We start from the raw sequence: 14,209 nt of genomic DNA, 5'->3' as shown, positions 1-14,209 counted from the left end.
CGGTCCGGCCTGTTCCTGCTCCTCGCACCAAGCCTGTGGTGCGTGTGTCCAGTCCGGCACGGCCCGTGCCTGTCCCACCGGTGCCTGTTCCGGCACCGGTCAACTGCTCCACTCCGGAGCCAGAGCAGTCCGCTCCACCGGTGCCTGATCCAGCTCCGGTTAGCTGCTCCACTCCGGAGCCAGAGTAATCCGCTCCACCGGGTTCTAGTCCAGCTCCGGTCAGCGGATCCACTCCGGAGCCAGAGCAGTCCGCTCCACCGGTGCCCAGTTCAGCTCCGGTCAGCCGCTCCACTCCGGAGCCAGAGCAATCCGCTCCACCGGGGTCCAGTCCAGCTCTGGTCAGCGGCTCCACTCCGGAGCCCGAGCAGTCCGCTCCACCGGTGCCTGATCCAGCTCCGGACAGCGGCTCCACTCCGGAGCCAGAGCAGTTCGATCCACCGTCGTCGGGTCCAGCTCCAGTCAGCGGTTCCAGTCCAGACCCAGACGTCAGCCCCTCTCCAGGTTCGGGGTCTCCCACACCAGGGTCCAGACAGGGCTTGGTACTTCGTGGGAGGAAGGAGAGGGGAAGCAGCACGCCGAGGTCCAGACCAGACCAGGGGCGCAACAGGGAGGCGGAGAGTAAGTGGTGGTCACGCCCGGATCCGCCTCCGAGGCGGAATGCCGACCCGGCTCCTACCCTGTTATGTTTATGTGGCGCGGTCGGAGTCCGCACCTTTGGGGGGGGGGGGGGGGGGGTACTGTCACGCCCTGACTCAGGGGACTCGTATATGTTTAGTCAGGGTGTGTATGTTCTATGTTGTATATTTCTATGTTGATATTCTAGTATGTCTAGATCTATGTTGGCCGGTGTGGTTCCCAATCAGAGGCAGCTGTCGCTCGTTGTCTCTGATTGGGGACCATACTTAGGCAGCCTATTGGCACTAGTGGGTTGTGGGATCTTGTTCCGTGTGAGGTATGTTGTTTGTCTACCTTGGACTTCACGTTTCATTTCATTTGTTGTTTTGTCGTGGTGTTTATTCAGTATAAATAAACATGTATGCATATCACGCTGCGCCTTGGTCCGTCCCGTCTATAAACAAACGTGACAGCCTTGCAGTCGGAGGCCGAGCAGTTGCCATACCAGGCGGTGATGCAACCAGTCAGGATGCTCTCGATGGTGCATCTGTATAACTTTTTTGAGGATCTGAGGACCCATGTCAAATCTTTTCAGTCTCCTGAGGGGGAATAGGTTTTGTTGTGCCCGCTTCACGACTGTCTTGGTGTGTTTGGACCATGATAGTTCGTTGGTGATGTGCTGTGTTAATGAGTCTCCAGTCCTTTAGCTCACGTAGCAGACAAGACCTGCTTTATGAGTTTCTACAAACCCATGGCAGGATTAAAAAGATGGGTATACAGATAAGATTTACTTGGGTCCCAGCCCATGTGGGGGTGGAGGGGAACGAGGCAGTAGATGTACTGGCTAAACAAGTACTTAGTAGTGGGGATGTTGACGTTGAAGTTTCAATGAGCAAGGCAGAGGCAAAAAGACTGACATATACAGTGATGGTGCAGAGATGGCAGGAGCAGTGGAATAGAGATAATAAGGGAAGGCATTTATTAGTACAGAGGAAAGTCGGGGAGGATGGCAGAAAGGGACAGAAGAGAGGAGGCTATTTTTTACAAGATTAAGGGTGGGACACAGCCAGTTGAATAAGACATTAAATGTGATAGGAAAGCATTCAACAGGAAAGTGTGATTATTGTCAGGAAACAGAGACCGTGGAGCATGTATTGCTACGGTGTGGGCAGTATCAGAGGGAAAGAGAGAGGATGAGATCTAGTATGAGGGAGAAGGGGATACAGTAAATGAGTTTAAAGAGTATATTGAGTATCACGTCATTGGATATAGTCCCAAATATTTTGTTATCTTTTTTAAGAGCAACGGGGCTGATAGGTAGGATTTAGGTTCTCCATGTCTCTGGTCCCACACTCCAGTTCAGTAGGTGGCAGTAATGCACCATAACGTTGGATGCCAACCGCCGATAAAACCCACTGAAGAAGAAGAAGAAGCTGCTGCGCCATATCACGCCAGAAAGAGAGAGCAAACAGGTCTGCTAAAAATAACATTATTTTTTATAAAGTTAATTTTCTATAAAGTTTAATATCATGCTGTCAAGGGATGTAGCTATACTAACGTTGATGTTACGTACAGGAAGCAACAGCATATTACGCTTTGTAGCACGTAAAATAAGGCATTCGGCCTGGGCCTAGTAAAGGCACCAACCTTGCTTTGTTTGCCGCTATTAGTACTAGCTAGCAACATCCAAATAACGGCTAACGATAGTTAGCTAGCTAACTTAGCTACAGCGTTGGGGAAGGTAGCTAACGTTAGCTTGCTACTCTGAAAATGTAAACTAAGATACCAGTAAATTGGAAGTACCTAATTAAGCTACAACTGGCTACCATTGAGAAAGAAGTAACTTTAGCTAGCTAATTTCACTAAACCTACTTTGAAAAACTAATATTCAAGCTCGCTAACACGGCTCGAACACTGTTAGCTAGTAACATAAACAGCTAGGTAACGACACCATCAGACAAAAGGGGTTTAGTTAGTGTCTTCGTAGCTACTTCAAATGTCATGCAAGATGTTGGTTAGCCAACTTCTCGTGATTCCCAGGAACAGCACTAGCAGAGCTCGATCACGAGGCAAATGCTTTGCGACACAAAGAAGGACAAAGTAATGTAGATGTTCAGTTGATTATATTACTAGTTAAGGGCCAATGTAATTTGATATATTTCATTTGCTTGGTACCTACATAGCTAGCTACCACTTACCATTTGAATGTTTATGCTAATTTGTCGACTGACTTAAAATGTAGGGCGATGGCAGACAGTGATGATGAATATGATCGCAGAAGGAGAGACAAGTTCCGTCGTGAGAGGAGCGACAACTATGACCGCTCCCGAGAGAGAGAGGACAGGCGTAGGGATGACTGGAATGACAGGTGAGGAAGAGGGAATAGACTGTATTCCCTCACCCCCAACATGGGAAGTGACTGTTCGAAATGAGAGAACATTTCCAATCCATGTCATGCGTGGTATTTCACATGTATCTTTTTGCTTTTTCTGTTTACTGGCGCCCATCTGCCAGGGAGTGGGACAGGGGCAGGGAGCGGCGTAGCCGGGGGGAGTATCGGGACTACGAGAGGGGTCGCAGGGAGAGGTTCTCCCCACCCAGGCACGACATGAGTCCCCAACAAAAACGCATGAGGAGAGACTGGTGAGAATCAAATGAATCTACAGCACTGTCTTTAAGTCTAAAATGTTTGAGCTAATCCTCCCTCTGTTTTGATCAGGGATGACCATGGAGGAGATCCCTACCATGGGGGGTATGACTTGGGCTACGGTGGTGGCGGAGGCCCCAGCTACGCCCCTCCACAGCCCTGGGGCCACCCTGACCTGCACCTCATGCAGCCTCACCATGGCATCCCCATCCAGGCAAGGTGAGGAGAGTAGACTGGGCACAACTAACCTGTTCATGCAGAGATGCCGTTAAGTCGTCTGTGGAAAGCAGATTACCATCAAATGGCACCATGTCCCTGACTGAAGCTGTGATTGTTCCAGTGTTAATTTTGTCAACCACAATTATGACTAAAAATATTTGTCAACTACCTATTTTTCCTGACAAAAACTATGATGATAACGAGTCCTGTAAAAAAACTGTGACAAGACGAAAATTCCATGTGAGACTAATGGACATTTAATTTGACATGAATCTCCTTTTCTGTTTTGTCCAATCCTAAACGTGCATGCATGCATGCAGAAAATGTCATACAATCCTCTCATTGGCAGAATTTACATATTTCAGTTGTGCGGTCTGATTGAGCTGATCTGCCTGGCTCTCAAATCAGTTTATTGGTCGCATTTGCAGATGTTATTGCAGTTGCAGCGAAATGCTTGTTTCTAGCTCCAACAGTGCAGTAATACCTAGCAATACATAATAAATACACACATAATTAAGAAATGTCAGAATGAGCAACTTCAGAGACCGGAATATGAATGTATACATATAATGTACACTGAAGAAAAATATAAATGCAACATGCAACAATTTCAAATATTTTACAGAGTTACAGTTCATATAAGGAAATCAGTCAATTGTAATAAATTAATTAGGTTCCTAATCTATGGATTTCACGACTTGGAATACAGACATCTGTTGGTCAAAGATACCTTTAAAAAAAAAAAAAGGGTTGTGGATAAAAATACCAGTCAGTATCTGGTGTGACCACCATTTGCCTCATGCAGCACCACACATCTCCTTCGCATAGTTGATCAGGCTGTTGATTGTGGCCTGTGGAATGTTGTCCCAATTCAATTGCTGTGCGAAGTTGCTGGATATTGGCGGGAACTGGAACACGCTGTCGTACACGTCGATCCAGAGCATCCCAAACATGCTCAGTGGGTGACGTCTGCTAAGTATGCAGGCCATGGAAGAACTGGGACATGTTCAGCTTCCAGGAATTGTGTACAGATCCTTGCGACATGGGACCGTGCATTACCATGCTGAAACATGAGGTGATGGTGGCGGATGAATGGCACGACAATGGGCCTCCAGGATCTCATCACGGTATCTCTATCCATTCAAATTGCCATAGATAAAATGCAATTGTGTTCGTTGTCCGTAGCTTATGCCTGCCCATACCATAAACCCACCGCCACAATGGGGCACTCTGTTCACAACATCTACCATCTGCCCGGTACAGTTGAAACCGGGATTATCTGTGAAAAGCACACTTCTCCAGCATGCTAGTGGCCTTCAAAGGTGAACATTTGCCCACTGAAGTCGGTTACGACGCCTAATTTCAGTCCGGTCAAGACCCTGGTGAGGACGACGAGCACGCAGATGAGCTTCCCTGAGACGGTTTCTGACAGTTTGTGCAGAAATTCTTCGGTTGTAAAAACCCACAGTTTTATCAGCTGTCTGGGTGGCTGATCTCAGACGATCCCGCAGGTGAAGCCGGATGTGGAGGTCCTGGGCTGGCGTGGTTACACGTAGTCTGCGGTTGTGAGGCCGGTTGGATGTACTGCCAAATTCTCTAAACTGACGTTAGAGGCGGAGTATGGTAAAGAAATTAACATTAAATTATCTGGCAACAGCTCTGGTGGACATTCCTGCAGTCAGCATGCCAATTGCACGCTCCCTCTCAATTTGAGACCCAATCTGTGGCATTGTGACACAACTGCACATTTTAGTGGCCTTCTATTGTCCCCAGCACATGGTGCACCTGTGTAATGATCATTTTGATTAATCCGCTTCTTGGAGAAAATGCTCACTAACAGGGATGTACACAAATGTGTGGCCAAAATGAAATAAGCTTTTTGTGCATATGGGGACATTTCTGGGATCTTTTATTTTAGCTCATGAAACATGGAACCAACACTTTACATGTTGCGTTATATATTTTTGTGTGTGTTATACACTACCGCTCAGAAGTTTTAGAACACCTACTCATTCAAGGGTTTTTCTTTATTTTTACTATTTTCTACATTGTTAAACAAATATGTTATATTTGAGATTCTTCAAATAGCCACCCTTTGCCTTGATGACAGCTTTGCAGACTCTTGGCATTCTCTCAACCAGCTTCACCTGGAATACTTTTCCAACAGTCTTGAAGGAGTTCCCACATATGCTGAGCACTTGTTGGCTGCTTTTCCTTCACTGTGCGGTCTGACTCATCACAAACCATCTCAATTTGGTTGAGGTCGGGGGATTGTGCAGGCCAGGTCATCTGATGCAGCACTCCATCACTTCTTGGTAAGTGTGCCTTGAATTTTAAATAAATCAGTGTCACCAGCAAAGCACACCATAACACCACCTCCTCCATGCTTTACGGTGGGAAATACACATGCGGAGATCATCCGTTCACCCACACCGCGTCTCACAAAGACACAGCGGTTGGAACCAAAAATCTCAAATTTGGACTCCAGACCAAAGGACACATTTCCACCGGTCTAATGTCCATTGCGTGTGTTTCTTGGCCCAAGCAGGTGTCTTCTTCTTATTGGTGTCCTTTAGTAGTGTTTTCTTTGCAGCAATTCGACCATGAAGGCCTGTTTCACACTGTCCCCTCTGAGCAGTTGATGTTGAGATGTCTGTTACTTGAACTCTGTAAAGCATTTATTTGGGCTGCAATTTCTGAGGCTGGTAACTCTAATGAACTTATCCTCTTCAGCAGAGGTAACTCTGGGTCTTCCATTCCTGTGGCAGTCCTCAGGAGAGCCAGTTTCATCATAGCACTTGATGGTTTTTGTGACTGCATTTGAAGAAACTTTCAAAGTTCTTGAAATTTTCCGTGTTGACTGACCTTCATGTCTTAAAGTAATGATGGACTGTCGTTTCTCTTTGCTTATTTGAGCTGTTCTTGCCATAATATGGACTTGGTCTTTTACCAAATAGGGTTATCTTCTGTATACCCTCTCCCACCTTGTCACAACACAACTGATTGGCTCAAACGCATTAAGAAGGAAAGAAATACTACAAATTAACTTTTAACAAGGCACACCTGTTAATTGAAATGAATTCCAGGTGACTACTTCATGAAGCTGGTTGAGAGAATGCCTTGACAGCTTTGCACACTCTTGGTAAAGGGTGGCTATTTGAAGAATCTAAAATGTAATTTTTTTTGGTTACTACATGATTCCATATGTGTTATTTCATAGTTTTGATGTCTTTGCTATTATTCTACAATGTAAAAATAAAGAAAAACCCTTGAATGAGTAGGTGTTCTAAACTTTTGACTGGTAGTATTTGTATACGCCTGCATGCGTGTGTGTGTGTGTGTGTGTGTGTAAAGACAGCATATTAATAGAAAAGGTGAGTACAGCAGTAGTTATCTAGGATGAGCCATGACTAGAATACAGTATTCTCCCACACAGCTCCCAGGTGGTCACTTCAGTCACTCGTCAATATTTTGAACTGATGCGAAGCCAGGACACTTGATTTGTAACTTACGTCAACTAGAAACAATGTTTACTCTCTCTTCCATGTAGGCAATATTTGCTTTGACCACATCAGAAATTATGTTTTCCCATGTGCGCTGTTATTCATTCCTCTGTGTTGCCGCTCCCGTGCTGCGGTCCGCAAATGCAAATTGAATATTAGGAGTATAGTAATACTTCTGGCGTTCATGTAAAGCTCATTCTCCCCTTTTCAAACCACTGTTATTTACCCCATTGACGGTTATGATGGGAAGGAAATATGAGCTGGTTACAATCTGCCACAATATCAATGTTGTCAGCTAAGGCATAGGAGGGGATAGTATAGGCCTAGTTGGTCAAGGCTATCTGAATGTGCACATGATGGAAGTTAGAGGTAGCCTAAATATTCATTATTTAATATTATGTGACCTAAAATGTCGGACTAAAACTAGACATTGTCCAGAGTTTTAGTCGATAATAACTAAAATCTAACGAAGGATGATATGACTAAAAGGTATTTTAAGACTAAATCTAAAATGGCAGCCGAAACTAACACTGGACTGTTCCACCCAAAATATTATCTTGCCCTTAGGTCATCGTTATTTCACTCTTCTTTTTTTTTACCCTGTCATGTGTCTACTAGACTAGGTAACATCCATGATATGGATCTGGGCCCGCCTCCTCCAGTGATGAAGAGCTTTAAGGAGTTCTTGCTGTCCCTGGATGACTCTGTGGATGAGACTGAGGCAGTCAAACGTTACAATGAGTACAAGATAGACTTCCGACGGCAGCAGATGCAGGACTTCTTCCTTGCTCACAAAGATGAAGAGTGGTACGTTTATCATAGCCTTTGCTGAACTATTATTAGTATTGATAATCAGTGTGCTATGAATTAGGCTGGCTACACTGACAACCCCTCTATTCACAAAAATTGTCTGTCAAATAGATCTGATAGTTGAGATTGGAGCCTTTCGTTAATGGCTTGGTAAAGACAGTAGTTTGTGAAAGATGTTAGGCCTATACTTGACAGGGTGCAATATCAAGACATATATGAGTTGAGTGTAATTGAAAAATGGTATGGATGAATTGGTGTATTTAAAAGATCCTGGACATACTTCATTTTTTTCCCAAAACGGCTTTTATCTGTTATTGAAAGAGTTAAGCCTGCCCAAAATACTAAGTATTTTCTTATCATGCATACCATGCCACTTTTAGATAAGAATATTATGTTATTACAATGGGCGGGCACCTTCATGGGTATAGATGTCAGTAAATAGCCTAGCTAGTAAACAGGATATAAAGATTTAGCGCTGAAGTCAGTCTGATTGGATTGTCAGTTGTCACAGTTCTAAATAGAATACAATTGTCTATGGTGCTAATCATAATATTTTCACCGGTGTGTCCAGGGATCATACAATGTCAATGCTGTTTTCTTAACTTAACCAAACCTCCTTCCTTCCCACTCCTCCCCTGCCCTTCACAACAAGGTTTTTGAAGACGAGAAAAACTGGAACTCCTCGCAGGAATCGTTGTTAGACAGATAGGGCTTGCACTGCGAACAATGCAGTTGCTCTTAGACATACAGTACCAGGGATCCTAGCTAGACAGACAAATAAACCACTTTGCGCGCATGGAAATATTTTTTCTTTTCTTTATGTGATGCTTTTTTTCCCCCATTTTGTTTTTATATTTGGATCAAATCGAATCCCGAAAACGAAATTGTGTGCACACAAACACAGTAGGGGGGTGAAGTGGAGCGCATTTTTACAGAAGAGACCCCTCTCAGTATTTATGTGTGTTTTTATACTGGGAGAAGAAAAGGTAAATTTAGTCCACACCATGGCAAATTTGCCCTTCTGAACTGTTATGTTCTTTTTCAAATGTATTTTATGTGTCCCTTTTGCCTTTCTGCCTTATTTTTGGTGAGTTGACCTAAAGCATCCTGATATGTTTCACAAACAGCTATACCCACACACAAACATAACACCATGCAAGCTTTGTGAAGAATCTACAGTAGCACCTCAAACCTCAGAGAGCGCCTAGCATTTTCATGGGAGGAACCAAAATGTTTCTTCATATGGTAGTCACTTGAGTAGGCCTAGATAGTTGCATTTAATTGATGGACATGCTGTTTCCCCCCTAATAAGACATTGCAGGATTCAGGAAGGTAAAAAAAAAAAAAAACAGGTGTCCTTAGTATTTATTTATGTTTCATTTGATTTACTGTGTGGGTATAGAACTGAAGTAGATAGGGCCCAGTTCAGTGCTGTAGGCCAGTTTATTTGGCCTGGCCATGCATACAAGTGCTTTCTTTAACATTCCTCCACTCCATCCCTGCCCGTCTCTCTCCCGTGCCTTTTTGGGGACATTGTTGTGAACGCAGGTTCCGATCCAAGTACCACCCGGATGAGGCGGGCCGGCGGAAGGCTGAGTCCCACAGTGCCCTGCAGAACCGGCTGAATGTCTACATGTTCCTAATGGAGAACGGCTGGTTCGACACTGTCTCCCTGGACATAGAGAAGGCCCAGGCCATCATGAAGGTCTTGGATGCAGGTAGAGTCGTGGGAGGGGTCTCTAATGGCTTCATTCATCTCTCTCTTTGATGTCAACCTTAGCTTTAAGCAGTGTCAGGAGGAGTGAAGTGTTTGTATTTGTTGGTGAGTATTAGTAACCTCAAGTTCTATATCCTAACCCGGTCCTTTCCTCTGTCCTTAAGCTGTGATAAAGATGGAGGGAGGGACAGATTATGACCTGCGCATCCTGGAGCTGCCGTCTGAGGAGGAAGAGGAAAGAGAGCGAGCTGACAGGACGGCAGCTGGGGGTCCGGGAACTGAGCCCCCCAAAAAAGAGGAGCCCAAGGATAAGGATGTGGACAATGACTGCAAACCCCCAGCTGACAAAGAGAAGGTATGCTGTCTCTTGTCGTAACCACTTTTTCTTTGCCCTGGCCTGCACTACTCTTGCCCTTCAGAACAGGAAGTCCTCTTGTCAGCTGGTCATTGATTTAAGCTAACTCTGCCACAGGAGGAGAATGATGCCTGCAGCACGGAGAAGGGTGCAAACGGTGGTGGTGAGGCAGGAGGGAGTGAGGGAGAAGAGAAAGAGGAGAAAGGAGAAAAAGAGACGAAAAGCAAAGAGGTTGTGCCTGAGCCTAAGAAGGTTAGTGTCTAGCACCCATGTCTTATTCGCTCTTTCTGTCTTTAGAATGAATGTGGTGCTCTTAAAGTGGCCGAATGCTAGCTTGAGATCTGTGAGAACGTTTGTGTAATCTTGTATTGATGACAATGGGAAATTTGTACAGGACTTACAGACAGATCTCAAGTTAGGATTTGGGCTAATTGATATGGATCTATTGACCCTTACCACCACCTATTTTCCTTCCCGTGTGTGTTAGCTGAGTAAGAAGAGGAAGAGGAAGCACAGTGGAGACAGTGAAGATGAGGCCAGTGCCTCTGAGAGTGACTCCGACTCGGACTCCAACTCCCATCATTCCTGTGATAAACCTGCACAGAGGGAGGAGGGTGAGGATGAGGAAGGGGAGGACAAGGATGAAGATGAGGAAGAAGAGGGTGAAGGTAAGCGATAACAAGACCGCGATGGGGTCACTGTAAAAAAAAATATAGTATTCAAATATATTTTTAAGAGTCTCTAGTAATGACTTCTCTGCACCCCTCAAATTGTGTAGCTGACAGAAAAAAAAGCAAAGAGGAGAAACCAAAGGAAAGAGAGAGGGAGAAGGAAGAGAAGAAACCCAAGGATGACCAGCCCCCGAGACCCCGGCCTCTCCACAGGACCTGCTCTCTTTTCATGAGGAGCATCGCCCCCACCATCTCCAAGGCAGAGATCATAGCTGTGAGTTCAATCAATCTGACTGTACAATCATACTGAACACTTGAATGGCCTGTCAGAATTACACTCTGAATTTCTGTATGAAAAGTTACGTTGATGCAAGGGACTCACTTAGATACAGCTGTACCCACACACGCAATGACTGTAGGCATCCAAGAGGAAGAACTAACGTGTTGTTTCTGCCTCCTCAGCTGTGTCGGAGATATCCTGGGTTCATGCGAGTGTGTTTGTCTGATCCCCAACCAGAGCGCAGGTTAGTTCCACTTCCATCTGACCAGACCAACAGCCTGACCCCCTCTGCTGCTCCATGCTGCTAATGGTCTATAGTGGACTGTTAAAAATTGAACTTCTGTCATTCATTTTTATGTTTGTATACCTCTAACCACCTCTCCATCCAATGTCAGGTTCTTCCGTCGCTGCTGGGTGACATTTGACCGTAGTGTCAACATCAAGGAGACCTGCTGGAACCTCCAGAACATCAGAGTGAGTTTAACAACATCTGTAATCAAGACAAAATTAGGTAGTTCTGGAACTGGAACCCGGTGATGAGCAAGATATTGCACTTGAGTCACACAGCTGGTTAGTGAGTGCCTTCTGACCCTGTATGTGCCCTCTCTGCTGTGTGTAGCTACGTGACTGTGAGCTGGCCCCGGGGGTGAACAGAGACCTGGCCCGGAGGGTCCGCAACGTCAATGGTATCACTCAGCACAAGCAGGTGCTGCGAAACGACATCAAGCTGTCAGCCAAACTCATCCACTCCCTGGACCACAGAGGCAGGCTGTGGAGCCACAAGGCCCGTGGAGAGGCAGTGTCTGCTGTGGAGGTACACACACAGAGAAAGCAATTGGTGTTCTTTGCGATACATATCATGAGTTTCTTGGATGTTTAATATTGTATTGTGTGGTTGTGTCAGGTGGCGGCTCAGAACCCCATCCTGAAGAACATCACTGACTACCTGATAGAGGAGGTGAGCGCTGAGGAGGAGGAGCTACTGGGCAGTGTGGGCGGAGCTGACGCAGAGGAGGGCACCAAGGAGGGCTACCCAGCAGAGATCACTGTGGAAAGGGACGACAAGCTGGTCAAGGTCCGGCCATCTGCCTTGGCTCACACTCAGATACACAGCAGCTTTACACGCTCTTTTTAGGCAGTGAACTGCGTGGGTTTTGTCTGAAGCTTAAGTACAGGTAGTCAAATGGTAAAATAAAAAGGACAAAGTAAATTGTCTAAACAGTTGACTTGATTTTCTTCATGTCTTCCCAGGTGTTGGACCGTCTTCTGTTGTACCTGCGTATTGTCCATTCCATTGACTACTACAACAACTGCGAGTACCCCAGCGAGGATGAGATGCCCAACCGCTGTGGCATGATCCATGTGCGCGGGCCCATCCCTCCCAATCGCATCGCACACGGGGAAGGTGAGCAGCACACTACTGTATATTCAACACTGGCTGGGCATCATACACTGACACGCTATTGACTGACTGTCTCCCCCTGTCATGCCCCCAGTGTTGGAGTGGCAGAAGACATTTGAGGAGAGGCTGAGCCCCCTGTTCAGTGTGAAGGAGAAGCTATCGGAGGAGGAGGCAGGCAAGATGGGCCGGAAGGATCCGGAGCAGGAGGTGGAGAAGTTTGTGTTGGCCAACACCCAGGAGCTGGGCAAGGACAAGTGGCTCTGCCCCCTCAGTGGCAAGAAGTTCAAGGTGTGTGTCTGTTTGTGTTTGTGTGTCTGTCTGTATTAGGATGGAAGTAAATATTGGAAACATAAAGAGTATTGAGCATGTACTGGTCTTTATCTCCCTTGCCATGGTGTTGTGCAGATTAAAATGTGAATTAATTGGTTCCCTCTGCCTGGCCAGGGCCCAGAGTTTGTGCGCAAGCACATCCTGAACAAACACGGGGACAAAATTGAGGAGGTGAAAAGGGAGGTGGTGTTTTTCAACAACTTCCTGATGGATGCCAAGCGACCTTCACTCCCAGAGATGAAACCCCCTCCTCCGCTCGGCCCAGGACAAGGTGAGGGACACGTTGCACATAGAAATATAATCAATAGAGCTGACACGATTCCCTGTTCTCTCTGACAGACAGTCATATCTGTTCTACACCATCCCATTTTTATTTTAACGTTCTGTAACGTTACTTCTTCCTGAACAGGCCCTCGGATATCAAATGCTTCTGAATAGTTTAGGTGTAGGTGATGCTGTATCATTGAATCTTTTGTGTATATTATTTTCCCACTGACTTTCTGTCATTGTCTCTCCATCTTTCTGTAGGTGTTCTGTCTCCAGGCATGCCCTTCCCTCCTCAGGGCCTCATGGGCTTCGGGCCCGGTCAGCCTCGTCCTCCTGTCATGGGTTACGGAGGTGAGCCTCTACCTCCTCACCTCCTGTCATATTATCAATCACATTGATTAATTAAGTCCTTTTTACATCAGCGCTTGTCCTGAGACATTTTGTACAAAGGCAGTTTACAACTATGTAATTAATTTGGTTGCAGCTCTCAGGTGTTCTGACATGACACATACTGTACCTTTCTCTTCAAGGTGGACCTCCTTACCCACCAAACCAGTACGGAGGCGGCCGGGGTAACTATGACAACTTCCGTGGACAGGGTGGTGGCTACCCTGGTAAACCCCGCAACAACAGGTGAGACCTTGGTCAGTTATGGACAAACATAGCACAACTTGCTTCTCCTTTTCTGCTAATGACTTATTTGCATTTAGAAACCTCATTTTTCTTTCACTCTTTCCCATATCTATGCTGTTTCCCTCCGCTCGGCATCCTGTCTGTTTCCTTTAGAATGTCCCGGGGAGATCCACGCAACATCATTGAATATCGTGACCTGGATGCACCTGATGACATCGACTTCTTCTAGACTATTCATTTTATTATAATATTTTCTTTATGTTTCTAATCATTGTGTAGTTTCCCTGTCTCATCCCCTTATGTAAAGTGATGATTCAGCATTTTTATTTTTTTCAATGTCTGCAGAGCACAGGCTCAGTGCAATTGGAACAAACTTGAATTGTAAGAAAATGTCCTCAATAAAAACTAAAAAATTACAAATATATATTTATTTTTATATAGGAGTGTTAGATTAGAAATACAGCAGACCATACATTTCGGTATTCAGAAATCCACAAATGTGACAATCAAATAGAAAACAGGACTTGCTTAAAAGGGTCATTTTTACATCTTCATAAGTATGATTTCAATCCAATCCTGTTACTGTTATATTTGTGTTATCATAAAGTGGTCCTCTGTAGCTCAATTGGTAGAGCATGGCGCTTGTAACGCCAGGGTAGTGGGTTCGATCCCCGGGACCACCCATACGTAAAAATGTATGTGGTCCTCTGTAGCTCAATTGGTAGAGCATGGCGCTTGTAACGCCAGGGTAATGGGTTCG

General features: G+C 45.5%; 1 protein-coding gene across 2 annotated transcripts; it reads left to right on the top strand.

Moving 5' to 3' along the window:
• The first annotated feature begins 2,026 nt into the window (after nucleotides 1-2,026).
• LOC311136554 (serrate RNA effector molecule homolog) lies at nucleotides 2,027-13,846 on the top strand. 2 transcript variants are annotated; one of them, XM_084170730.1, is made up of 20 exons: nucleotides 2,027-2,087; nucleotides 2,858-2,983; nucleotides 3,115-3,258; nucleotides 3,335-3,481; nucleotides 7,603-7,791; nucleotides 9,343-9,512; nucleotides 9,676-9,866; nucleotides 9,984-10,118; nucleotides 10,354-10,534; nucleotides 10,645-10,811; nucleotides 11,000-11,061; nucleotides 11,213-11,291; nucleotides 11,437-11,631; nucleotides 11,722-11,892; nucleotides 12,069-12,222; nucleotides 12,314-12,507; nucleotides 12,664-12,820; nucleotides 13,078-13,167; nucleotides 13,347-13,449; nucleotides 13,603-13,846. In XM_084170730.1, exons 2-20 carry the CDS (start codon nucleotides 2,862-2,864, stop codon nucleotides 13,676-13,678), a joined length of 2,727 nt encoding a protein of 908 aa, XP_084026856.1. In that variant the 5' UTR covers nucleotides 2,027-2,087; nucleotides 2,858-2,861; the 3' UTR covers nucleotides 13,679-13,846. The 2 variants fall into 2 exon arrangements, with proteins under 2 accessions (XP_084026856.1, XP_084026855.1); XM_084170729.1 differs by lacking the exons at nucleotides 2,027-2,087; nucleotides 2,858-2,983; nucleotides 3,115-3,258; nucleotides 3,335-3,481 and adding an exon at nucleotides 5,714-5,796.
• Nucleotides 13,847-14,209: the final 363 nt, after the last annotated feature.

The sequence above is a fragment of the Coregonus lavaretus genome (genome assembly GCF_964263955.1).
Source record: "Coregonus lavaretus genome assembly, chromosome: 10".
NCBI lineage: Eukaryota > Metazoa > Chordata > Actinopteri > Salmoniformes > Salmonidae > Coregonus > Coregonus lavaretus.
The sequence above is the reverse complement of the archived record's forward strand: the minus strand, read 5'-3'. Positions and strand labels throughout refer to the sequence as shown.

Bases quoted from the DNA above. Each gene is read 5' to 3' on its own strand.
- LOC311136554 (XM_084170730.1), top strand. From the start codon at position 2,862: ATGGCAGACAGTGATGATGAATATGATCGCAGAAGGAGAGACAAGTTC. The intron at 10,119-10,353 runs GTTAGTGTCTAG...CGTGTGTGTTAG, and splicing joins TTGTGCCTGAGCCTAAGAAG to CTGAGTAAGAAGAGGAAGAG. The intron at 13,450-13,602 runs GTGAGACCTTGG...TGTTTCCTTTAG, and splicing joins GGTAAACCCCGCAACAACAG to AATGTCCCGGGGAGATCCAC.